The 25703-nt window shown below is 49.0% G+C and overlaps 1 protein-coding gene across 1 annotated transcript in view; it reads left to right on the top strand.

Annotated features, from left to right (window-relative positions):
* The window catches only part of LOC135254173 (pituitary adenylate cyclase-activating polypeptide type I receptor-like), a 43036-nt gene that overhangs the window by 12372 nt on the left and 4961 nt on the right, over positions 1 to 25703 (top strand). The window contains exons 3-11 of the mRNA XM_064334154.1: positions 8719 to 8826; positions 11321 to 11421; positions 14057 to 14154; positions 15268 to 15373; positions 18036 to 18189; positions 18446 to 18506; positions 18711 to 18780; positions 20704 to 20795; positions 25333 to 25462. Of these exons, the coding sequence (XP_064190224.1) occupies positions 8719 to 8826; positions 11321 to 11421; positions 14057 to 14154; positions 15268 to 15373; positions 18036 to 18189; positions 18446 to 18506; positions 18711 to 18780; positions 20704 to 20795; positions 25333 to 25462 (920 nt within the window). The remainder of the gene's footprint in view (positions 1 to 8718; positions 8827 to 11320; positions 11422 to 14056; positions 14155 to 15267; positions 15374 to 18035; positions 18190 to 18445; positions 18507 to 18710; positions 18781 to 20703; positions 20796 to 25332; positions 25463 to 25703) is intronic.

The following is a 25703-nucleotide window of genomic DNA, read 5'->3' as shown; positions in this document are numbered from 1 at the left end:
GTTTAAGGAAGGTGTTGTGTAAGTGCTGTAATACCCCCCCCGTCCCCCCTCCCCCCGCCCCCCCCCCAGAGGCCCTCTGCTGCCCCTCTGATAATATTCACAGAACGTTCCGGAACAAAAGGCCCTGTGCGTAAGCCGGTCGCCGAAGTCGCGTTTTTGAGAAAGGGGCGGAACGCTCCGCTCGGCGACAGGCAGGGCGCCCCCCCCCCCCCCTCTCTCTCTCTCCACGGAAACGGGGCCCACCCAACCTTTCGGGGGACGGGTTTCTTCTTTGGTCTTTTTCTCCTTTTTTTATTTTTTATTTCTCGGAGCGCGGGCTGCGTCAGCGTCAGAGGGGCGGCGGTCACAGAGGCCGTCGCCGCGCGCTATAAATAGCGGCTCTGACATTAGGACGCGTTCAGACGCTAGTCAGATACCCCGGCCCGGTGAGAGCAATGCTGCCTTTAAACGGTGAATTAAACAGTTTTCCTCCTCCTTCTCTCTCGGTGTGGAACGGCCAATCAGATTCACCAGCCTCTCTCAGTCCTGTAACCTTTGCCGTCGGTTTGGACGAGCGGCCTCTCTCTCTCTCTCTCTCTCTCTCTCTCTCCTCCGAAACCCGCTGTATTGCTCCTCTCTGCGACTTCTGTTTATGGGGCGGGTGGCGGGGGGGGGGCATGCTCTTTTCCCCCTTTTAATTTAGTCATTTATAACTGAGGATGCATTTTACAGTGCAAATGCTGTGCGCTGCATGACTAATCCCAATCCCAGCTGCATGACTAATCCCAATCCCAGCCGCATGACTAATCCCAATCCCAGCCGCATGACTAATCCCAATCACAGCCGCATTACTAATCCCAATCCCAGCCGCATCACTAATCCCAATCCCAGCCGCATCACTAATCCCAATCCCAGCTGCATGACTAATCCCAATCCCAGCTGCATGACTAATCCCAATCCCAGCTGCATGACTAATCCCAATCCCAGCCGCATCACTAATCCCAATCCCAGCCGCATCACTAATCCCAATCCCAGCCGCATCACTAATCCCAATCCCAGCCGCATCACTAATCCCAATCCCAGCCGCATCACTAATCCCAATCCCAGCCGCATGACTAATCCCAATCCCAGCTGCATGACTAATCCCAATCCCAGCTGCATGACTAATCCCAATCCCAGCTGCATGACTAATCCCAATCCCAGCTGCATGGCTAATCCCAATCCCAGCTGCATGGCTAATCCCAATTCCAGCCGCATGACTAATCCCAATCCCAGCCGCATGACTAATCCCAATCCCAGCCGCATGACTAATCCCAATCCCAGCCGCATGACTAATCCCAATCCCAGCCGCATGACTAATCCCAATCCCAGCCGCATGACTAATCCCAATCCCAGCCGCATGACTAATCCCAATCCCAGCCGCATGCCCAAATCTAATCCCTGCTGCTAGGAGACCAAATGCTAATCAGTGGTATGTGGATAAACACGAATATTGTATTCTTTTTGACATGCCATCTCCAGAGCCACCGGAGATTGTTCTGAAATGTTTACAGGAAGCAGTAAATCTGATTTCCCTTGGATGAGTGGATTCTGATTTCTTAATATGTCCTGAAGCAAGCACCCACAGCTTTGTGTGTGTGTGTCTGTGTCTGTGTGTGTGTGTGCGTGTGTGTGTGTGTGCATGTGTTTGTGAGAGAGAGTGTGTGTGTGTGTGTGTGTGCATTCTAACTGGTGTGCTGCATTAAGTGCTCCTCTGTGTTGCTGATCATTAGCTTCAGGCAGACTCCTGCTGCAGCCCTTTGAAACAGGCTGATATTAACATTCCCCAGCATTCCCTGTTTTTAGTGTTATCGCCTGTTCCTTTGTCATGTGCAAAATCGCTGCAAAATTCACAAAACGTTACATCACGGAAGGTCCCTGTTGGGCACACGTTATTGAAAAATAATATCAGAAATGAAACAGCCAGTTTTATAGTTAATATTTCCTTGTATTTTACCTCTTATGGACAAAAAATTTAATTTAATTTTACTTTGTGTGGTTAAGTTAATGAGAGTTCATCCATTTTGGTACATTATAGTCAAGTGACTATGTTCTGTTGTTGTGTCTCTGTAGGCAAACTATAGAGATAGAGAGAGAGAGAGAGAGAGAGAGTGAAAGAGGGAGCGGGAGAGAGAGATAGAGAAAGACACGAAGAGGTATAGGAGGGAGAGAGATAGAGGAAGGAAGAAAGGAAGAGAGAGAGAGAACAAGGGAGGGAAGGAGGGAGGGAGGAAAAGCTTGGCATTACAGCATCTTCTCATCCCCCCATTGCCAGCACACCCTGCAACACTGACGGGACAAAAGAAGGAAGAGATGCAGGAGGGGGGGGATGGAAGGATGGAATAAAAGAGAAGAGAAGACTCATTCACAGCGACGGGGGTTCTATTTATAGATTGTGAGACCCGCCGTGGGGGGGGGGGGGGGGGGGGGGGCGGCGACTGAGGCCTGGTCCCAAATTAGTTTTTTTTTTTTCCCTTCTCCTCCAACAATGACTTTTTAAAAACGAGCCGGCTGATTATTCCCCCGTCGGCTGTCCTGGCATTTAAAAAGGGACATTAGCGCCGACGCTCCACCCCCCCCCCCCCCCCCCCCCCCCCCCCCGCCGCGCCCCCCCCCCCACTGCCCCGTTATCACGGTAACCGTAACCGTCAGAATCCCGCTCACAAAGGGCTCCGCGATGCTGGCGGGCGCGGCCACAGGGCGCCGTGTTTTGGGAAGCGCTAATCGCCGCGTCTGCACGCGCCGCCTCTTCCATCGATGCTAACATCTCTCTGTGTGAGGGGAGAGTAATGACGTGGGGGGGGGGGGCTCTATGCTGCCTGCACAGCGGCGAGGGGGGGAGGAGGGAGGGGGGGGGGGGGGGTGTTTTTACGTGTGACTGTGGTTTGTTTTTGGTAACAGATAAAAACCGCAGGTCCTTGCAGTCTAAAGTAGAGTGGAAACCCAAACTGCAGGACGGGGGGTTGGGGGGGGGGGGGGGGTAAAACAGCCCTGCAGTGACTCTTAAACAGGACCTGGTGGAAATGAACAGCCTGTTCACTAAAAGCCTGATTCAGAAAAAAAACTTTAAAAGAGTGTTTATATATTCAGGTCAGTTTCCCCAAAAAAAGAAACAGCAGCAAAAAAAAAAAAAAAAAAAACTCAACTGGTTGTAGCTCTTTCAAGATGTTGTGAATGAAAACATCAACTCTATAGTGCAGCATCTGCACCTGTAGCTCTATGGTACAGCATCTGCACCTGTAGCTCTATGGTACAGCATCTGCACCTGTAGCTCTATGGTACAGCATCTGCACCTGTAGCTCTATGGTACAGCATCTGCACCTGTAACTCTATGGTACAGAATCTGGTAAAGCATGTTCCTAAATCTGCCTGTGGCTCTGTGGCATCACGTCCTGTAGTCCCAATGCTCTAGTGTCCATCTGTTACATATTTTGGCAGCTCTATGGATTTCAGCGCTTTAAGCAGAATGTGATTTTTCAAGAATTTATAGAACGACAAACACGGGGTGTCCATTTCTCGTCACTGTCACCTCGACAAATGCCAGGTCGGGTCCGCCCGCTCGCCTTCCCCTCTGCTTTATCCGTGCTTGCGCGGGCTGTCCGAATTTGCATCTCTCATCCAAGCAATTTGCTCAGTTTGTCTCAGAAACATTTGAAAGGACGTCTGACTGCCGCTGCTCTGTGTGGCTCTCTGAAGACTTTGAAGCGAGCTCCTCATTTAGCCCCCTGCCATCCGTCTTCTCTGTCTGTAGCCAGGCACTGTCCTTACCCAGTGTTTCTAAGCATATGCAAGTGCCACAGCCATTCAACTGCTGTGTGCACATGTATGTGTGCGTCTGTATATTTGTGTACGAGCGTGTGTGAACGTGTGTGCATGTATATGTGCGTGTATGCATGTGAGTGTGTGAGTGTGTGTGTGTGAGTGTGAGCTGAAGCCAAAAACAAAAGAGGAGATGGACACCCCTACCCCCCCCCCCCCCCGTCTGATGGGGGATCTCAGGGGAACACAGGGACGCACGGCAGACAGATGTCCCCGCGCTGGTTAAAACGCAGTTCACGCCCGGCGATGATGGGGGGGGGGGGGGGGCTTAACCCATTTACGGAGAACCGCGGTCGAATCTGGTCCCGGGCAATATGGAGCCCTGCGCGAGGCGTCGCCGCGGCGATGGCGGGTGGGGTGATAAGAGGGCGCGGGACGGGGAACACAACAGGATTACCTCTCGCTGTCAGCGCCCGGCAGGCGGGGGATATTACCCCCAAACGGATCTCGCACAGGGCCCGACTCCGCCCGTCCTTTCTCTCTTTCTTTATTTATTTTTTTATTTGTTATTTCGCTGGAAGAACAATCCGAAATTCGATGCCATGTTTCAGACGGCTAATTCAGCAGGGGGGCAGACGGCCGGTTTGATCGTCCCACTCGTGCTGGCGGGATGCTTCCGTTGGAGGGGGGGGGGGGCTCTCTCTCTCCCTCTCGAGTGCGCTCAAAACAAAAACAAAAAAAAAGAATCGCGAGAGAAACGAACAACTTGCAGCGCAAAAGAAACGAGGAGGGCACAGTTACGCAGTCAATGTCGCGCAAAAAACAAAAATGAAATTCTGAATGTAATACATCTGTGTGTGAGATTTAAGCCTTTATGGTGTGAGATCATAAATATGTGATTAGGGTGTTGTTCAGTGAATGCTGATGCTAATGTTGATGTAACTATCTATACTGGTTATTGAAAGGGTTCTGGGCCACCGATTTAAAACGTTGAAAAAACATTCCAAAAAAACTTACTCTTCCAACGTTTCCGTGCCAAAATGGTGAGATACGACATGTCACATCATTTTCCACTCGATCTATGAGATGCGAACTTTCATTCAGTTCCACAGTAAAGCATTCTGCGCTGAATAAACTTTGAATAAAGCATTTATTTGGGTGGGACCCAGCTACAGGTGGAGTTTTTGTTTTGGCATGTGTTTTGGTGTGTGTTTGGCATGTGTTTGGTGTGTGTGGCATGTGTTTGGTGTGGGCTTGGCATGTGTTTGGCATGTGTTTGGTGTGGGCTTGGCATGTGTTTGGCATGTGTTTGGTGTGGGCTTGGCATGTGTTTGGCATGTGTTTGGTGTGGGCTTGGCATGTGTTTGGTGTGGGCTTGGCATGTGTTTGGCATGTGTTTGGTGTGTTTGGCATGTGTTTGGTGTGTGTTTGGTGTGTTTGGCATGTGTTTGGCGTGGGCTCCTATGGTTTCAGCAGAGTGGACTGTTGTTTAGTTGAAAGAGTGATGATTCGGTTTAACCGCGCCCCTTCGGAGGTAGCCGGTAGGCCTCCAGCTGTCCGCCGCAAGCTTGCTTTTAGAGTCATATGGGTGGAGATAATTTGGGACGGACCGTGTTTGTTTTGAAGCTCTGAGGAAAATAAGACTTGGCTCTGCCACATACCAAGTCGCTGAGCCTGAAACGCTCTGGAGCTGTTCAGTTCCCCGATGAGATTGATTTCCGCTTTTATTCCCGCTGCTGCGTTTTAAATTTACCGTGAAGACTAAAAACAACAACTTACCAGACACTAGACTTACCCGGCTCAAACTACCAAGGCCTGGAGACCAGCACACACAGACAGACACAGACACACACACACACACACACACACACACACACAGCCTGTCGGAGAGCTGTGGAACTAACATACACACACACACACACACACAGCCTGTCAGAGAGCTGTGGAACCAACACACACACACACACAGCCTGTCAGAGAGCTGTGGAACCAATACACACACACACACACACACACACACACAGCCTGTCGGAGAGCTGTGGAACTAACACACACACACACACACACAGCCTGTCGGAGAGCTGTGGAACTAACACACACACACACACACAGCCTGTCAGAGAGCTGTGGAACCAACACACACACACACACACACACACACAGCCTGTCAAAGAGCTGTGGAACCGACACACACACACACACAGACACACACACACACAGCCTGTCAAAGAGCTGTGGAACACACACACACACACACACACACACCACACACACAGCCTGTCGGAGAGCTGTGGAACTAACACACACACACACACACACACACACAGCCTGTCGGAGAGCTGTGGAACTAACACACACACACACACACACACACACACACACACACACAGCCTGTCGGAGAGCTGTGGAACTAACACACACACACACACACACACACACACAGCCTGTCAAAGAGCTGTGGAACCGACACACACACACACACACACACACACAGCCTGTGTCTGAGATCTGCAATGATGACACAATGGGACCTTTAAAGTTGAACCACAGACCGTTAATCACATGAACGGCTCCCTCTGGGTCTAATGAGTTTCTGTTGATTTAAGTAGCTGAAGGAATTATGGCGCTGGACATTTCAAAGAAACAGCGCAAGGAAAGCACGTCCAGCGCGTGTCACCTTGGGCTGAATAAATTATGGTTAGTCCAAAGCTCGTCATTTAAAAAAATAAATATATATATTTTTTAAATTTCCCGGAACATGGAACTTCCAGATTGTATTTGCGTAGAGTCAGCGGTAACGTCCCCCGTTACTTTTTTCGCGGAGCGCATGGCTAGCTGCAATCGCGGGCAGTTTCAGGCTGCGGGACCCCGTTGGCGTTGGAGTGGTCACGGTCCCACAGAACGTCGCAGTCACACATTGCCTATTACCACGGTACCCGAGCTTTGCTTTGTGTTTTCCCCTGCTTCCTTTTTACAGTTCAAAAATCTGTAGCCTATATTTAAAGTTTTGTAGCCCACTTGGATTTTAAATTTTAGGGGCAATCTGGAAAAAAAAAAAAAAACCCATAGCTCTCCTCTCCAGTACATGCACGTCACAATCACAGAATGTAACGTCAAGAATGAATTAAATCGGAGCTGTAGGCTACGTGTCGGATTACTGGAGTGCGTGCGGAAAAAAAAAAAACAAGTCCGATTGGTTTTCCGATCAATAACAAAATAACACGGCAACAATGAGCGACACGACAGCGTTTTTATAGCATTGTCCTTCAGTCACGCGCACAATGGGCTACAGCCACTGTATGAAATGTGCTATATGAATAAGGATTGATTGATTGATTGATTGATTGATTGATTAAGAACACCGATACGCCCGGGGGAGAGGACGGAGGAACCCCGCGGCTGAGAAACGCAGCGGCCGCAGCCGGGGAACTTTTCCCGCCACTTTGAGGAGAGGCGACGCGCGAAAGCAATTCCCTGCTCCGATCGGCATGGCAACGGGGTGCGGGGGGGGGGGAACCTGCGCCGATCCCCGGCTAATGAAATTTGGAAATGTAAAACGACACAGCCGATGATAAACGAGGTGGCGGGGGGGGGTAACAGCTCGGGAGGGCTCTGCTCCGGTCGCTAACCGTAGACCGCTAACTCACGGGAACGGACAGACAGACAGACGGACGGCTGTCGGTTTTGACATCTATAAACGTACAAAATATAAAATCTTTAAGAATGGCTAATTAACGTCTAATTAGTCTGCTTCGTTTTCACTGTCTATTTCTCATGGCCGGTGGACGAGGTTGTCTGTGCACCAAACCGAAGTGGCTTAATTAACCTCAATCAGCTCCAAAACACCCCGTGCTGGGTTTTACCCACTCACACACACTCATTCTCTCCTCTTTTCCCTCTCACACTCTCACTCTCTCCTATTCTCTCTCACTCTCTCACACGCTCACTCATTTCTCACACATACTCTCTCTCCCCTCTTTTCCTTCTCACAGTCCCACTCTGTTCTCTCTCACACACACCCTCACTTCTTTCTGTCACTCTGTTCTCTTCTCTATCACTCTCTCACTCTATCCTCTTTTCTCTCACACTCACTCTCTCTTCTCTCACTCTCACACACTCACATCTTTCTCTCACTCTGTCCACTTTTCTTTCTCACACTCACTCTCTTCCCTGCTGTCCTATAAAGATGATGCAGAGCTGCCCCCCCCCCCCCCCCCCGTCTATATTTACCTCTGGGGAGCGGCAGTTGGAATCTGTCATGTTGCTGTCAAGTTTAGCCAATCACCGTGGTAATGTCTAAGGGGTGGGGGTCGGGGGGGATGGGGGTGGGGGTGCGCTATGGTCCTTCTGTTCATTCCTTCCATCTTCAGGCTCCAGGACCCACCTGGCCCTCACTGGTGAACGCTAGCGTTGCGGTAATTGTAATTGATGGGCTGAATTACCTACACAATCACTGCCTCTTCATTTCAAGTGAACCCTCCATGCCCTCCAGGACCAGCTGTGGCCCAGCACCCACTGCTCGCTAGATTACAGCCCGACTCCCTGGACTCAAGACCCACACCTCCCCCACGCTCTCCCTCACTCCTCCTCCCCCGCCCCCCCCCACGCTCTCCCTCACTCCTCCTCTGCCCCAACTCCCCCCCCCCCCCCCCCCCACGCTCTCCCTCACTCCTCCTCTCCCCCAACTCACCCCCCCCCCCACAAGCCGGCAGCTCTTCTACTCCCACCTGTCAGCTCTTCTCCCTGCTCTGAGAGCACTCATCCCTAATCAGCCGTGCTGTTTAATAACATTAGAGCGGCTCTTTAATGAGGCCTGCCGTCCCCCTCGTACCGTCATGGTGAAGCTTGGGGGGGGGGGGGGGGGGCATTTCATGTTTTTGTTCTGGCGGGACCTGCTCCTTGCACAGGAAATGACTCACCCCACTTCCTGTCCCCCGGCAGGCTGTCGGACGGAGTGGGATGAGATCCGCTGCTGGCGGCGGGCGGAGGTGGGCCAGGTGGTCAACGTGTCCTGCGCCGAGGTGTCCCAGCTCTTCAGCAACAACCAAGGTAACCCAGCAACTTCGTCACCACAGTAACCGAGCAGCTTCATCACCAAGGTAACCGAGCAGCTTCATCATCAAGGTAATCGAGCAGCTTCATCAACAAGGTAACCGAGCACCTTCATCACCAAGGTAACCGAGAAGCTTCATCACCAAGGTAACCGAGCAGCTTCATCACCAAGGTAACCAAGCAGCTTCATCACCAAGGTAACGGGATGGCCGTTAAAATAAAGTTTGGTATCGACCGCCCCGTGATCATAGAACTCCAGCTCAGAAATAGCTCCGGCTCTTTCCACTCTGATGCGTTTGTGTCTGCGCCCCCGACTCCTCCCCCAAAGTGCTTCCCGCGGCTGGGAACCGGCCCAAACACAAACACATTAATCAGCTCTCCTGGTAGCGCAGATATCGCAGAGCAGACAGCTACGCCTCCTGATGATACTAACGTAAACACAACCGGAGCTCCAAACACACTCCGCAGTTTGCAGATTAGCTGCTCTTTTTTTTTTTCTTCTCCATAGCCGGAGAGACTTGGAAATAAACAAACCCTCCTTCCCTCCCACTGCCCCCGGATCCCAAAAACAGGCGCTAAGCACACAGTAGGAAGCAGCGCGAGCACTTTACCCAGGAGCCCCGGGGAATCAGCAGGCAGAGGTGGAAGCCAGTTGTGTAACAGCAACAGCGTGACATCAGGGGTCATGACCTCTGGAGGGGTGGGTGGGGGGGGGGGGGGAGGGGGGCGGAGCTCCGGGCTTTGATGGATTTGGCTCGGAGTCACGAACAGAGCAGCGATGGCGCGGGTTCTGCGCTCGCAGGAGCAGCGCGTCGGAGTTTGTTCGCTTTTATTTATTTATCTCTTTTTAAATAAACGAATAAACAAACGGAGGAGTGGAGGGGAAGAGATGCGATCAAAGGGAAGGGCCGAGAGTCTGGGAGGGGAGAGGCGCTCGCTTCACGGGGTGACTCACCGCAGAGTGAACGCCAGGGCTGTCTTTCGCCTCCACCCCCCCTCCCCCCAACACCCCCCCCCCCACCACCCACCCCCACGAGGCCCTCGCAGTCAGAAGATTCTCTCGTTCCTGCTCCTGCTGTTCCATCTCACCAGCTAAATTATGTCCAAGGCAAAATGAATTTTATGTATAAATGTTTTAAATATATATTTAACTTGTCAATAAAATAAATAAAAATTTATTTAAAAAACACTGGCAGGCTATCTGACACATTCGCCCACGCTGTAGTCATTGGAGCGCCAGTCCTCAGCAGATCCCCTCCACATGCCCCCCCCCCCCACCCACCCACCCCATCCTTCACAGATAAAGCTCAACTTAAGACTCATACCCCCCACCCCCTACTCAAAACAAAAAACAAAAAAAAACAATGGGTGCATGGGTGATGGGATCTAAACAGAACATATCCTTCGCAGCATGTGTGTTTTATCAACACTGCCTAGAGGGGTGTGTGTGTGTGTGTGTGTGTGTGTGTGCATGTGAGTATGTGTGTGTGTGTGCATGTGAGTGTGTGTGTGTGTGTGTGTGTGTGCGTGTGAGTATGTGTGTGAGTGTGTGTGTGTGTGTATGTGCATGTGTGTGTGCGTGTGAGTATGTGTGTGAGTGTGTGTGTGTGTGCATGCGTATGTGTGTGAGTATGTGTGTGAGTGTGTGTGTGTGAGTATGAGTGTGTGAGTGTGTGTAGTGTGAGTGTGTGTGTGTGTGTGTGTGAGTGTGAGTGTGTGTGTGTGTGTGTGTGAGTGTGTGTGTGTGAGTGTGAGTGTGTGTGAGTGTGAGTGTGTGTGTGTGTGTGAGTGTGAGTGTGTGAGTGTGTGTGTGTGAGTGTTTGCTCCTGAACTTTGCCCCTCTTCCCCGGGTGCCCACTGCATATTCATGCCTGTCAGCCCAGAAAAAGAAACGCTGCTTTTATCTCCCCTCCCCTTCTTCTTCTTCATTTCATTTAGAACTGGAAACATTTCCCTTCTCCCTCTGTCTCCGCACAGTTCTCATAACATTCGCTAAACTGCGTGCTACGACCTTGGTCTTTTGGTTTTCTCTTTGAAGATAACTGCACTGAGCATAATTTAAGTGATGTGCTCATTACTGGAAGTCCAATTACTGTGCTGAGCGGGTACTGCTGTAGAATAACTTTGCTACTGTATGTGACTGTGTGTGAGACTGCACTGCTCACCCTCATTAAAAACAGAATACTAATAAATGTGATGATAACAATGCTGATGATAATGCTAATATTGATGATGACAGTGAAGATGATTATGATGATGGTGATGTCAATGAGGATGGTGATGGTGATGGCAATAAAGTTTGATGATAACGAAATGGTGATGAAGTGGTGATGATGAGGATGACGAAGATGATTACTGATGATGATGAAATGAACATGGTGATCATTATGATGATGATGAAGTGAACATGGTGATGATTATGATGATGGTGAAGTGAACATGGTGATGATGATGATGATGATGAAGATGATGCCTGTGTGTCCCATTCCAGGCTATATCATTAGGAGCTGCACTAAGGACGGCTGGACGGACCTGTACCCCCCCTACGAGGAGGCCTGTGAATTTCGGGAGGACGATGAGACTGGGTCTGAGGTTGGTGTGGATAGGGGAGGCGGGGCTTACTGAAATACAGGCATGTGACACATGACATCATCGTGGGCGGTCTGTATAGAGATCAAAGACGTCTAGAGCATCAGTCTTGCCAAGGCGACACGATTGGCTGTAAGATGCACCCAGGGAGGAGGGGTCAAGGGGTGGGACTGAACCCTGGGCATCTCAGCTATGATGTCATAGTGGGTGTGCCAAGGAGCAAAGGCACCTGGGCTGCTCCTATAGGCTGGTCCAGCGTTCGGTGAACCCTGCCCTTTATGATGTCAGATTGTGCTCTCCCCACTATGACATCATAATGAGACACGAACAAGATTGAGAACAATGGAGGGAGACCTTTATTTTCTTTTAAATCCTGGTTTAAAGAAATCTTCATTTAAACGGTTACAAATGATCACTCCTGCATTAATTTCGTGAAATCGAATGATCAGCTCAGCGAGCGCCCAGCCTGCCGCGAGCTCGGAGCAGCGCTAGATTACCTCACGCTCGCAGGGTCTGTGCGCAGAGAGAGCCGAAGAGGAACAGAAATAAATGAAAAAATAAAACAAGCTCAATCGGGGGGGGGGGGTTCCGGTAATGAGCACAGACCCCCCCCCACTCCTCTCCCTAGAAACGAGCTTTATCGATCTCCCAGAATCCTCCGCTGATGTCTCCTTAATTCCGTCCTCGATCGCGCCAGTCTCTGAGGGTCTCCGGGGTTTGCGCTGTCCTGATTGGCTCAGTGAGCGCGTGACGCAGCCACGCAGATTTAGGGGTGGTCGTGGGGGGGTGGGGGTGGGGGTGGGGGGGTGGGGACGGGGGGGTCGATGCTCCTTGTCCGACCGAAACATGTGCACATTTGTCATAATTTGGACTGGAAGGGTTTTTTAAAAAATTGGTTTTTGTTCATTCAGCTGTAATCTAATTTTTGAAAAATATATGGCCAGAGAAATACAGTACTTATTACATTATTTAATCCATAATTCTGCTTTATTATTTTAATAAAGCAGAGATGGAGTCCTTAGTGATGAATGGGAGAGAATCCCTGAGCTTCTGTGTGGCTCTTTTCCTCTCTCCTCTCTCTTTCCTCTCTTCTCTCTCTCCTTCACCCTTTCCATCTCTCCTTCCTCTCTTCTTCCCACTCTCCCTCTCTCCTTCCCTTTCCCTCTGTCCCTCTTTCCTTCCCTCTCATCTCTGAAAAATAAAGTGAACCTTGAACATCTTAATGCAATTAAAATGGGTGTTTCCTGGGAAGGTGTCTATGCCACATTGTAACCCTAAAGTACTCTATATTGAATAGGTTTTATCTCAATATTAATTAACAGACACACGGAGAACTATCCGTTTAAATTGAAAATAAAGGGTTAAAAAATAAATTGCGGCAGCAAAAAAAAAAAAGATAGCCAATGTTTTGCATCAGCATTAATACTGAACGTTGAGCGTATACGGCATCAAGCATGTATATACACTTCATTTAAAAAGCTTGAGTCTTGAGTGCTCGTGGGAAACCCCTGAAAACATTCGCTGAGCTCGCCTGAAATGTCGGCTACCAGGGCCCCTTCTGCGAAGATGCAGATGTGACGGCGGGCGTTTAAATGCGATTAGGAGCCGCGCGCGCTAATGAATATTCAGCCGACCCCAGAGCCTGTCCCACTGGCGGCGGTGCCGGGGAGAGAGAGGGGCTCGCCCGCTCGCCCGCCCGCCCGCATCACGATCAGCGTACTGAGGAAATGTTTAAGGAAACTTACTGCCGCATTAAGGTACGAGGCGTCGAACGCACGGCGGCAAACTCCCCTCCGCCGGGTCGCGAGGGCCGAGCTCGCTTGCCATGGCAACGGACGGACCAATCAGCACGGCCAGGTGTTTTTCACGGCGCGGGGGCAAACAGCCCCTCTCTCTCCGCTTCGATTTTACGTTCGAAGGCTTTCCAGGGAGATTTGAAGACGCGGCTCCTCGTCATTTGAAGGAAAGAGGCAGCCAGCCACGCTAAAACAGCGGAATATTTAATCGCCTGCAGACTGCCCACACAGGAAGTTCTGCTCTAACGTGTTGCCTGCACAGGAAGTTCTGCTCTAACGTGCTGGCTGCACAGGAAGTTCTGCTCTGATGCGGGACTGCACAGGAAGTTGTGCTCTGATACGCAGGAAGTTCTGCTCTGATGCGGGACTGCACAGGAAGTTGTGCTCTGATACGCAGGAAGTTCTGCTCTAACATGCTGGCTGCACAGGAAATTCTGCTCTGATACGCAGGAAGTTCTGCTCTGATGCGGGACTGCACAGGAAGTTGTGCTCTGATACGCAGGAAGTTCTGCTCTAACGTGTTGCCTGCACAGGAAGTTCTGCTCTAACGTGCTGGCTGCACAGGAAATTCTGCTCTGATACGCAGGAAGTTCTGCTCTGATTCTAGTTCTGAGCCACGCCCATTCGCACTCTCCTGAGCTGATAGAGGGTGAGCCCATGGGATCAGTGCCCACCCATACAAAATTTGAAGAGACTAAAAAAATCAAAGTTAAAAATAAAAACTTGGAGGAAAATAAAAGAAATAGGCGATTAATGGAGAGATTAGAGAAGATTCGTTTACAGATTAGAGAGGACCTGAAGCAGTTTCCTGTCTCTTAATAAGTTCCTCTTTCTCTTTTCAGACGACGTACTACTCGACATTCAAGCAGGTTTACACCGCGGGCTACGCCACCTCGCTCATCTCCCTCATAACGGCCATCTTTGTGTTCACCGTGTTCAGGTAACGCTTGGCTTCGCTGCAGAGAACCGGTGGCCAACGGCACACCTGAGCTCGTTCACCTGCTGCTCCTGCAGAGCCAGGCCGAAGGTCGAGCTCGGCCAGTCGAGAAATTTTCTTCCCAATTTTTTAAAATTTAAAAAAATATTCAGACAGGGAGGGTCATTGATGTAAGGAAGGTTACTACTGGGGCTTGCAAATAGAGGCTTTTCAGGAGTTCAAGACCAGGTTTGACCCAGTATTGGATGCCTTATTGACCAGGAGTTTCCTACCCTGGTCCTGGAGAGCCGCAGGGTCTGCTGGGGTCCCCAGCCCTGGTCCCGGAGAGTCACAGTCTGTGGGTTTTCATTGATGCACATACCTTACAACTGATTAGTTAACTGACAGTCACTGATTCTCCTGTGCAACTACAGAACCTGTGATTACTTCATGCGCTGCTTCCTGTAATTACATGCATGCTTAAATATGCGTGCTCACAGTCATCCGGATAAAGAAATTAAATATTGAAATGAATGCATAAAAAATGAACTGTTCTATTTATACTCATCGAACAACAGTTTACGGCAGTTTAACGCATGTGGCTCTGGAGATATTTCACATCGAATTTCCAGTTTCGCAGATGTTTGTGTGTACGTGCTGGTATAGAATCTACCTTTTGGTATTTTTTTTCCCCCCCACAAACTATTGACCGCGTATTGATTTGCGGTCTGTGGAGCCCTCGCTCTGGAGCCTACAGGGAGCCCGACTGGCTTTGTAGTGAGACATTGCAGTGAGACAGTCAGGCATTTGCCGTTTTGTTTTTGGCTGGACCGCAACAGCGGGGCCAGCCCTATAAACGCGAATGTCTGTGACTGAGTGAGTGACTGAGTGATGAAGTTACACCATTGGTCGGCCGAGTTGATCCACATGGTCGCGAGTTATGTTACACCATTGGTCGGCCGTTGAAGTACACATGTTGCGGATGAAGTCACACCATTGCGGCGATTTGAGTTACACATTGTCGCCGAGTTATGAAGTTACACCATTGTTCGGCCGGATGAAGTGCGTTAAACAGCCCAGCCATACACGAGGTTTTGACCTGGTCTTATTTTCTTTTTTTGCTAATCTTCATCACAGGAAGTTCCACTGCACCAGAAATTACATCCACATGAACCTGTTCGCCTCCTTCATCCTGCGAGCCAGCTCGGTGTTCATTAAAGACGGCGTGCTCTTCGCAGCGAGCGTGACAGCTTAATCGCGTGAGTCAGGCCGCCGCACTGCTCCTGCCATCCCCGCGCGATCATTCACTAGCGTGCGTGTACACCGCAGCATGCATTCTACTACGCGGTACTGTGCTGCATCTTCTACGCACATACATGCACATTTGCGTGATACGTGTCTGTAGCCGCATGCATTCATTTACTTACGCGTGCGTGCATACATCACTTGCGGTGATATGCGTGTCATGCCTATATGTGGTACAGTATGGATATGTGCATGAATACTGCTGCATGCTCATGCGTGTGAATGCATCTATGCATGTGGTACAGTATGGATATGTGTGCATGTACATACTGCATGCATGCAAGCATGCGTGTGAATATGCGTGTGTGTATGCATCTATGCATGTGGTACAGTATGTATATGTGTGTGTGTACATACCGTATGCATGCAAGTATGCGTATGCGCATGAGGCACAAGCCAGAGGTGACGATTGTCTGTCAGTTGGGTTCAACCTGCCTGGCATGTCAGTGTCTTGACAGCTCACCTAATCTCTGCGAATGAGCATCATTGTACGCTTGGATAAGCTATTATCAGTCCATTTCATGTGTGAATATGCGTGTTGTGCATTGCAGATACAGTGCTATAGGTGTACACGTATGCATGCAGTATCTGTTTGTATGCATCTATGCATGTAGTACAGTATGTATAATGTTGCTGTATTCGGAAGTATTTATTAATTAATTTGCATTTACTCATTCCCCTTAGTTTAGTTATTATACAGTTGTAACTGATGGCTCTTTCTGGCTGTATCTGCTTTTAAGTGCTCACATAGGTAAATCTGGACTGACTGCTCAGGTAACCAGGCTAACTGCGCTTGTATAGCTGCAGCTAGGTAATCCAGGGTTAACTGCAGCATGTAATCAGGTTGCTGACTATGGAATCGGCTAACTGCCAGGTAATCCAGGGCTAACTGCAGCTATGGTAATCCAGGGCTAACTGCAGCTATGGTAATCCAGGGTTAACTGCAGCTATGGTAATCCAGGGTTGACTGCAGCTATGGTAATCAGTTGACGCAGCTAGGTATCAGGCTACTGCAGCTATGGTAAAGTTTCTGCAGTTTGGTATCCCGTAACTGCAGCTATGGTAATCCAGGGCTAACTGCAGCTATGGTAATCCAGGGTTGACTGCAGCTATGGTAATAGGCTATGCAGCTATGGTTCAGTTGACTGCAGTATGGAACAGGCTACCACTATGGTAATCAGGGTACTGCAGCTAGGTTTCCCGCATGCAGCTGGTAACGCTTTTACTGTGACCATGCGAGCTTCCACGCCGCCATTAGCTGCTGTTCGCATTAAAATCAGCAGTGTCCATACGCCCACTTGCTAATAAATTGGCCAGCCTGCCGAGGCATTTACATTACGGTCTGTGTCATTCTGTCAGAAGCCATTTCCTTCTGGTATTTAATACAAAAAGGGGACATGTGGAAGAAGAAGTGATCTCCTTCTGCATTTCCATCATCTACGATTAAAAAGAATTTTTAAAATGCCCATGAAAATCTAGCCATTTATTCTCAAAAAAAAAAAAAAGAAATATGGATATAACTGATGATGGGAACACACTTAATTCTGTCCAAGTGCTTGAGGCAGGTGAGAATCATGAGATCACAAGACTGCAGAACTCAATCACAAGATAGCGGAACACAATCATGAAATGATGAAACGCAACCAATGGATAGATAGTGGAACGCAGTCACAGGATCACAGGCCACAATCATGAGAGAGCAGGACCCTCCTTATTTGTGTTCTCAAGCACACAGCAGCCAGAGAGAGAGAGAGAGAGAGAGAGAGAGAGAGAGAGAGAGAGAGATGACTGGAAAAGGAAGGAGTGGAGTTCATTAATCAGCATTCTCATTAAATAGTGCAGAAGAGGCCCTGGATCCAGCCTGATGTGACTCTGGCTCCATTTTGAGAAAGTAAATCTCTTTAGAAAGAGTCCAGATTACAGGATTAAAGTTGGCGGAGGAGTAGTCACAGTATGAAAGGGGAGTTTGATCATGGAAAGGAGGATTAGAGAAGAACAGGTCTGATTATGGGGGGGGGGGGGGGATTGGAGGATAATGGGACTTGGGCAGCTTAAAGAGGCTCAGAGCCCTTAGCAGTGTTCCTGTAATATGGGATTCATCTTGTGCCTCAATCTGATACGCTGATACGGCTTTAGCCACGCCCACCCCAGGACTACAGCAGTGAGGTCCCTGGGTCAGGGCTGAGAGGCAGCAGGGGTTGCGGGTTTGCATCCCCAGCTGCTGGAGGGACAAAGCCTCGGAATGTGTCGACTGTACAGTGATGCCTCAAGCAGGCGGCAGTGTAGCATAATGGGTAAGGGACTGGCCTTGTAAAAAGTCACAGGTTCGATTCCCAGGTAGGATACTGCCGTTGTACCCTCGAGCAAGGTACTTAGCCTGCATTGCTTCTCTGTATATCCAGCTGTATAAATGGATACAGTGTAAATGCTATGTAAACGTTGTGTAAGTCGCTCTGGATAACAGCGTCTGCTAAATACCTGTAATATAGTGTAATGGTTGGGCTGAAGCTCAAACTAGTCCCACAGGACTGGATTGTTTTTTATGTCTGGCCAGTAGAGGGCGATGTTTTATTTTGTGTGCGTTTTTTCCCTCCCCATAGGTGGCCTGTAAGTCTGCAGTAGCCTTTTTCCAGTTCTGCATCCTGGCCAATTACTTCTGGCTGCTGGTGGAGGGCATGTACCTGCAGACCCTGCTGGCGCTGACCTTCGTCTCTCAGAAGAAGTACTTCTGGTGGTACATTCTGATTGGCTGGGGTAAGTGCCGAGAGCTCCGCGATTGGCTGGCCCAAGGCGTGGGCAGATCCTCGCCACCTCTGTAGTTGGTCTTTCATTGGCTATTTCTCCTCCCCCATTTGGACTGAGTGATTGTTCTTGGCGTGACCGGAAATTTTAAAACAGATTTTATTTGTGAAGTGGTATGGGCAACTCCATAGCTCTATACTTCTTCTCAGAGACTAGTTCAGGTTCTAGAGGTGCGCAGCAGAATCAGCGATACTCATTTGTATTTCAGGTCTCCCGACATCCGTGCTGACTGTGTGGGTGCTCACCAGGTACTTTTACGATGACAGGGGGTACGTATGCGAACTCTTACCCTCCGCGTGGCTCTACGTGTTATTAGTAAAAACTGCCTCGTACTGAAACAGCCCTGCCTGCCGCTGAAGCTGTAAGACGGAGCAGTCCTGTGATATCGTTTTGTTGTGGTGAAATATTAAAGATTTGTTAAATGTTAATATTTTTAAGCAGTTATGGTGATGGATGGGTTTGTGTCACTGCAGCTGCTGGGATGACACGGAAAACGAGTTCATCTGGTGGATCATCAAGGGCCCCATAACCGCCTCACTGCTGGTGAGTCTGTGAGCACCAGTGTGTGAGCACTGCACATAACCACTGCACATGACCACTGCACAGTGTGTGAGCACTGCACTGCACTGCACATGACCACTGCACAGTGTGAGCACTGCACACAGCTACTGCACATGACCACTGCACAGTGTGAGCACTGCACATGACCACTGCACATGACCACTGCACAGTGTGAGCACTGCACTGCACTGCACATGACCACTGCACAGTGTGTGAGCACTGCACACAGCTACTGCACATGACCACTGCACAGTGTGAGCACTGCACACAGCTACTGCACATGACCACTGCACAGTGTGCGAGCACTGCACACAGCTACTGCACATGACCACTGCACAGTGTGTGAGCACTGCACACAGCTACTGCACATGACCACTGCACAGTGTGAGCACTGCACACAGCTACTGCACATGACCACTGCACAGTGTGCCTGCACAGCTACTGCACACCAGCGGTGACTCGCTACGATGACCACTGCACAGTGTGGCGGAGCACTGCACACAGCTACTGCACATGACCACTGCACAGTGTGCGAGCACTGCACACAGCTACTGCACATGACCACGCACGTTGTAGCATGCCACGCATGCATGCGAGGGCACTGCCACACAGCTACTGCACATGACCACTGCACAGTGTGTGAGCACTGCACACAGCTACTGCACATGACCACTGCACAGTGTGAGCACTGCACACAGCTACTGCACATGACCACTGCACAGTGTGTGAGCACTGGACTCTGGGCTGTGCAGGCTTCAGACTACTAATCAGGCGATGGCCGATGCTTTGTCATAATCTCTCGTATGGCTACTGAATTGTCCTTTACGTTACACACAGGCATTTGTAAATAGTGCATATAGTTGTTGCCATTTTTTTTTTTTGCACTACAACTACAATGGTGAAACAAAGAACTGGGTCACTGGTTGTTGACTAATTGTGGGCCTGATTGTGGGGAAATCTATTTGCATTTTTCAATTTTTCACCTTCATTTCATGAGTCTGACGAAGGACAGACATGTCTGTCAATTTTTAAAGCTGCTTACGATCCAGACACGCAGTGCTGCACAGTTCCATTTTTTTACTAGCATTAGTACATCTCTAGCATTTGCGCTCTGTGAAGTGTGCAAAGTCTTTTCCTAATACGCTTTAGCATTTTTGGTGAGTAACATATTTAAATAGTTCTGGATCATACCAGCATGCAAACAGTAAAGCTAATTCAGACACTTTAACACTTGGTGCTCAGAAGCTGATTTTTAGTAAATAATTGGTGAACAGTCTTTTATAAAGGGCAAAAAAGGGTTAAAAAATTATAATTACAAAAAAAAAAAAAACATAAAAGCAAGCTGTTATAGAAAACAGAGAATAACAATTCAATGAGTTAGAACACTGTCTGTGGAACCATATCAGCCTCTCCTAAACTGAAATAATTAGGAAGATAGAAGCTTATCTCAGTGAGAAATTAAACATCTAAACATTTTATTGTCAGCAAGAGAAGGTTCTGTCTGAAAGTGGTAATCTGCTGGAAGTGCAGGCATAAACAAAGGTAAACAGCTCTCTTTATGTAAACTGACTGCCCCTAGTGATCTCTCTCTCTTTCTCTTTCACTTTCTCTCTCCCTCACTCTCTCTTTATCTTTCCCCTCTCTCTCCCTCTCTTTTATCTGTGGAAAGGGAGACTTTTTGGCAGAAACCAATCTGATTAGTCATAGTCAATGTCATAGGTCAATGGTTGAGCTGGCTTTGAATCACCACTGGCTCTAAGTTCACACGTGTTCCATGCTAACTTTGGGTTTTGGTCTTTGTTGGTCATGGACCCACTGCTTTGGTGACATGCTAACTTTGGGTTTTGTTGGGTTTGTTGGTCATGGTGTTGAGGATTCTTTTTCCTTCTTCCCCTCCTTTAAAAGGTGAACTTCATCATCTTCATCAACGTGATCCGGATCCTGGTACAGAAACTGAAATCCCCGGGGGTGGGGGGCAACGACACCAGCCACTTCATGTGAGTTATGAAATAAAGCAGGATACCTCGGGTCTCATCCAGAGAGGGCCGGTGTGGGTGCAGTCCAGAGAGGGCCGGTGTGGGTGCAGTCCAGAGAGGGCCGGTGTGGGTGCAGTCCAGAGAGGGCCGGTGTGGGTGCAGTCCAGAGAGGGCCGGTGTGGGTGCAGTCCAGAGAGGGCCGGTGTGGGTGCAGTCCAGAGAGGGCCGGTGTGGGTGCAGTCCAGAGAGGGCCGGTGTGGGTGCAGGCTCTTGTTTCAGCCAAGCAGTGACACGCCTGATCGTGGTCTTGTCCTTAGCGAAGACCCTAGTGGTTGATTGGTAGAATCAGTCATGTGATTGCCTGGTTGGAACAAAAGCCTGCACCCACACCCGCCCATTCTGGGTGAGCACCCCCTGAACTAAAGAAAGTAGAAGCTTGTGGGGATGCCCGTGCTTCCTGGGTTTTTCTGTGATCGGCTCACTTTCCTGCATTTCCTCCCCTGCCATTCTTGGGGGAGAAGTTTCTGTGCTTATCCAGTGAAGTCATTAACACACAAATGAGAAAAAAAAACGTATCATAAAAGCGTTCCCATGGCGGTAGAACCATGATATTTTGCATCGCACGTATCACCAAGGTCAAAAGCGGTTAGTTGCAGACGAGATGAGCTTTCCTAATGCTGTTTATTTGTATTTTTTTTTTTAATTCCCTTGTTCCAACTGCTACATTAAAAAACCTGAGCGAAACCATTTGGTTAAATACAATACCTCAAGGTTTTTGTGGGAGTAATTTATCCGGTTAGACAGTAATTTCTATCTGATTTTGCAAGCTGACTCGCGGGGCTGTTTGGAGCATGAGGGGACTCAATTTTTAATAAGGTCTTGAACAACCTTCCCCATTCTAAGCTTCATTGGGGGAAAGAAATAAATATATTTTTTCTATGGTGAAAAAAATAAATAAATGCAGTCCACATCTGGACTGTCTACAGTCGACTACAGAGATTTTCAGTACATTTGCTGCTTTTGTGTGGTACACAGAAAAAAGGTCCAGTGATAATTCAGTGCTACGCGTGAGTCCAATAGGGATCACATGTACTCTGCAAGAGTTGATTTAACACTGAACGTTTTACTGTGTATGTGTTATCATGTAGTGCTGGCCTCCTGTTTTGGCAGTGGAATGTTCTGGAAGTGTGGTACTGGGTAACTGAGCATTAACAGAAACTGCCAGACCTCTCCGCCTCTGCTTCCGGTCTTCGGACTGCTCCCACCCCCCCCCCGCTTTTAGGGTGAATAAGTCGGCAATAGTTTTTAGCCTCATGCAATGTAATGAACTTCCCCCATCTGTCACACACTGCTTCTCCTTCGGGTGTGGCCTGAAAGATGATGCACCTCTTAATACTGCACCTCCTCTAACTGCACCTCCGTTTACTACCCTTAATACTTCACCTCCTCTAACTGCACCTCAGTTTACTTCTCTTAATACTGCACCTCCCCTAACTGCACTCCTCAGTTTACTTCCCTTTATACTACACCTCCTCAAACGGTACTTCATGGCCTCCTCCTCCTCCCCCTCACTGGGGCAGACGGGGATTTATGGGATTTGGGCCGTCCCTGCTCACTGCCGTGGAAAGGACACTTTTTCCATTGACTCATTTTTATTGGCCACATGAATGTGCTGTGCCTGATTGGATCTCAAAGTGTCAAGAGTTCTGCAGTTAACGCCGCTTTTCCATTGGATAGTTTTTATTTGAAGGTGATGATTTTTATTACGGCAATGTTTCACGTGGAATATGGTCACAAATTTGGAGCGGCGCTGGGGAGTTCTACACTGATGTTCTCCAGGCCTTATATCACACACTCTCCTGCAGGTCCCTCTGGGTACGCATGCTCAAGAAACGCATGTGCATGCAGCACGCTAAACAAACACATGCATGCAGCACGCTAAACAAATGCATGTGCATGCAGCACGCTAAATAAACACATGCATGCAGCATGCTAAACAAATGCATGTGCATGCAGCACGCTAAACAAACACATGCATGCATTCACGTACAAAGGCTGTGAGAGCACGATAAATAAACACATGCATGGCATGCTAACAAATCATGTGCAGCAGACGCTAAACAAACCCACTGCTCTCTGCTCAACAAACGCATGGCTATGCAACACGCTCAACACAGCATGTGAAATGCAGCACGCTAAACAAACACACGTGCATGCAGCACGCTAAACAAACGCATGCATGCAGCATGCTAAACAAACGCATGTGCATGCAGCACGCTAAACAAACGCACGTGCATGCAGCATGCTAAACAAACATATGCATGCAGCATGCTCAAGAAACAACACGTGCATGTACAATTCCACTGTACCAAGACAGGGGGGGGGGGGGGGATTAAGCCACAAATTAACATCACCTAGGAAACAATCTTAGTGGCATTTGGGCTAAAGCTTTGGACAAGATCCCTGCTTCAAGGCTCCCCAAAGGACAGCCACTTCAACCCAGAATCCCAGAACTTGTCCTCCTTTCTGCTCCGTTCAGCCAGAACAGGCAGCGAGCAATCCCAGAATCCCACAGGCCTCTGCAATCTTTACTAGGCTGTGCAATTACCATCTTGCAGTTTATTTTTCCATTAAAATGTGTCCCTAACATGGAAGCTCTGTGTGCTCATCGCCCCTGGCATCTGCACAATAAAGGCTAACGACCCACAGCCAGAAATCACATTTATACAAATATGAGCCTCTGTTTACTGAGCATGAGTATTAGTGTAAGCTATACAGTAATGAAAGAATTTATATTCAGTAGTTACAGATGCAGTGTACTAGCATCTAACCATTGGTTTTATTTGTATTGATATTCTTTTTTCAGTGATATTATTTGAGTTGTCATTTGACGATCAAACAGGTGTAGAAACAGACAAAATGGAGATATTTTTCCCTGTTTACTCCACGCTTACTCGCCGTAATGACCAGAGCAGATGCACTGTTACTGTGTCATCAAGAAAGGCTGTTGCTTTTGGGACGTAGCTAGCTCAGAATGGCTGTTGGGATGTAGCTAGCTCAGTAGCACAGAAAGGCTGTTGGGACGTAGCTAGCTCAGTAGCACAGAAAGGCTGTTGGGACGTAGCTAGCTCAGAAAGGCTGTTGGGACGTAGCTAGCACAGTAGCACAGAAAGGCTGTTGGGACGTAGCTAGCTCAGAAAGGCTGTTGGGACGTAGCTAGCGAAGGCTTGGAGTACTGCTCAGAAAGGCTGTTGGGACGTAGCTAGCTCAGTAGCACAGAAAGCTGTGGACGTAGCTGCCAGTAGCTCGAAGGCTGTGGACGTGCTACACATAGCTCAAAGCTGTTGGACATAGCTAGCCAGTAGCCAGAAAGGCGGGGACATGCTACACGAGCACGAAAGGCTTGGACATAGCTAGCACAGTACACAGAAAGGCTTTGACATACTACACACTAGCACCCGAAAGGCTGTTGATGTAGCTAGCACAGTAGCACAAAAGCTTTGATGTAGCTACCAGAAAGCTGTTGGACTACTAGCACAGTAGCACAGAAAGGCTTTGGATGTACTACACAGTAGCACAACAGCTGTTGGACTAGCTAGCACAGAAGCTTTGGGATGTAGCTAGCACATACTCAGAAAGGCTGTTGGACTTACTAGCTCAGTACACAAAAGGCTGTTGGGACATAGCTAGCTCATACACAGACAGCGTTGACTAGCAGCTCAGTACACAAAAGACTGTTCGTACTAGCTCAGAAAGGCTGTTACTGGCGTAGCTCAGAAGGCTGTTGGGATGTAGCTAGCTCAGTAGCACAGAAAGGCTGTTGGGACGTAGCTAGCACAGTAGCTCAGAAAGGCTGTTGGGACGTAGCTAGCACAGTAGCTCAGAAAGGCTGTTGGGACATAGCTAGCACAGTAGCTCAGAAAGGCTGTTGGGACATAGCTAGCACAGTAGCACAGAAAGGCTGTTGGGACATAGCTAGCACAGTAGCACAGAAAGGCTGTTGGGACATAGCTAGCACAGTAGCACAGAAAGGCTGTTGGGATGTAGCTAGCACAGTAGCACAGAAAGGCTGTTGGGATGTAGCTAGCTCAGTAAAGTGTTGGAGTACTAGCACAGTAGCCGAAGGCTGTTGGATGAGCTACACAGTAGCACAGACAGGCTGTTGGGACGTAGCTAGCACAGAAAGGCTGTTGGGATGTAGCTAGCACAGTAGCTCAGAAAGGCTGTTGGGACGTAGCTAGCTCAGTAGCACAGACAGGCTGTTGGGACGTAGCTAGCTCAGTAGCACAGAAAGGCTGTTGGGACGTAGCTAGCTCAGTAGCACAGACAGGCTGTTGGGACGTAGCAGCTCATAGCTCCGAAAGGCTTGACGTAGCTAGCTCAGTACACGACGCTGTTGATGTAGCTAGCACAGTAGCTCAGAAAGGCTGTTGGGACGTAGCTAGCTCAGAAAGGCTGTTGGGATGTAGCTAGCACAGTAGCTCAGAAAGGCTGTTGGGACGTAGCTAGCTCAGTAGCGCAGACTCCATTACTCTGCTGGTTTTCGGCCTGCTTGCAGGAGGCTGGCCAAGTCCACGCTGTTCCTCATCCCGCTGTTCGGCATGCACTACACCGTCTTCGCCTTCCTGCCGGAGAACACCGGGGAGGCGGCGCGGCTCTACATCGAGCTCGGCCTGGGGTCCTTCCAGGTACCAAACCAAGCCGCACCATACTATACCACACCATACAGCACCATACTATACCACACCATACTATTACACACCAAACCATACAGCACCATACTGTACCACACCATACTATTACATACCAAACCATACAGCACCATACTGTACCACACCATACTATTACATACCAAACCATACAGCACCATACTATACCACACAATACTATTACATACCAAACCATACTGTACCATACTATACCACACAA

This window comes from Anguilla rostrata, chromosome 4 (assembly GCF_018555375.3).
Source record: "Anguilla rostrata isolate EN2019 chromosome 4, ASM1855537v3, whole genome shotgun sequence".
Taxonomy (NCBI): Eukaryota; Metazoa; Chordata; class Actinopteri; order Anguilliformes; family Anguillidae; genus Anguilla; species Anguilla rostrata.
This window is presented reverse-complemented; position numbering and strand designations above follow the sequence as displayed.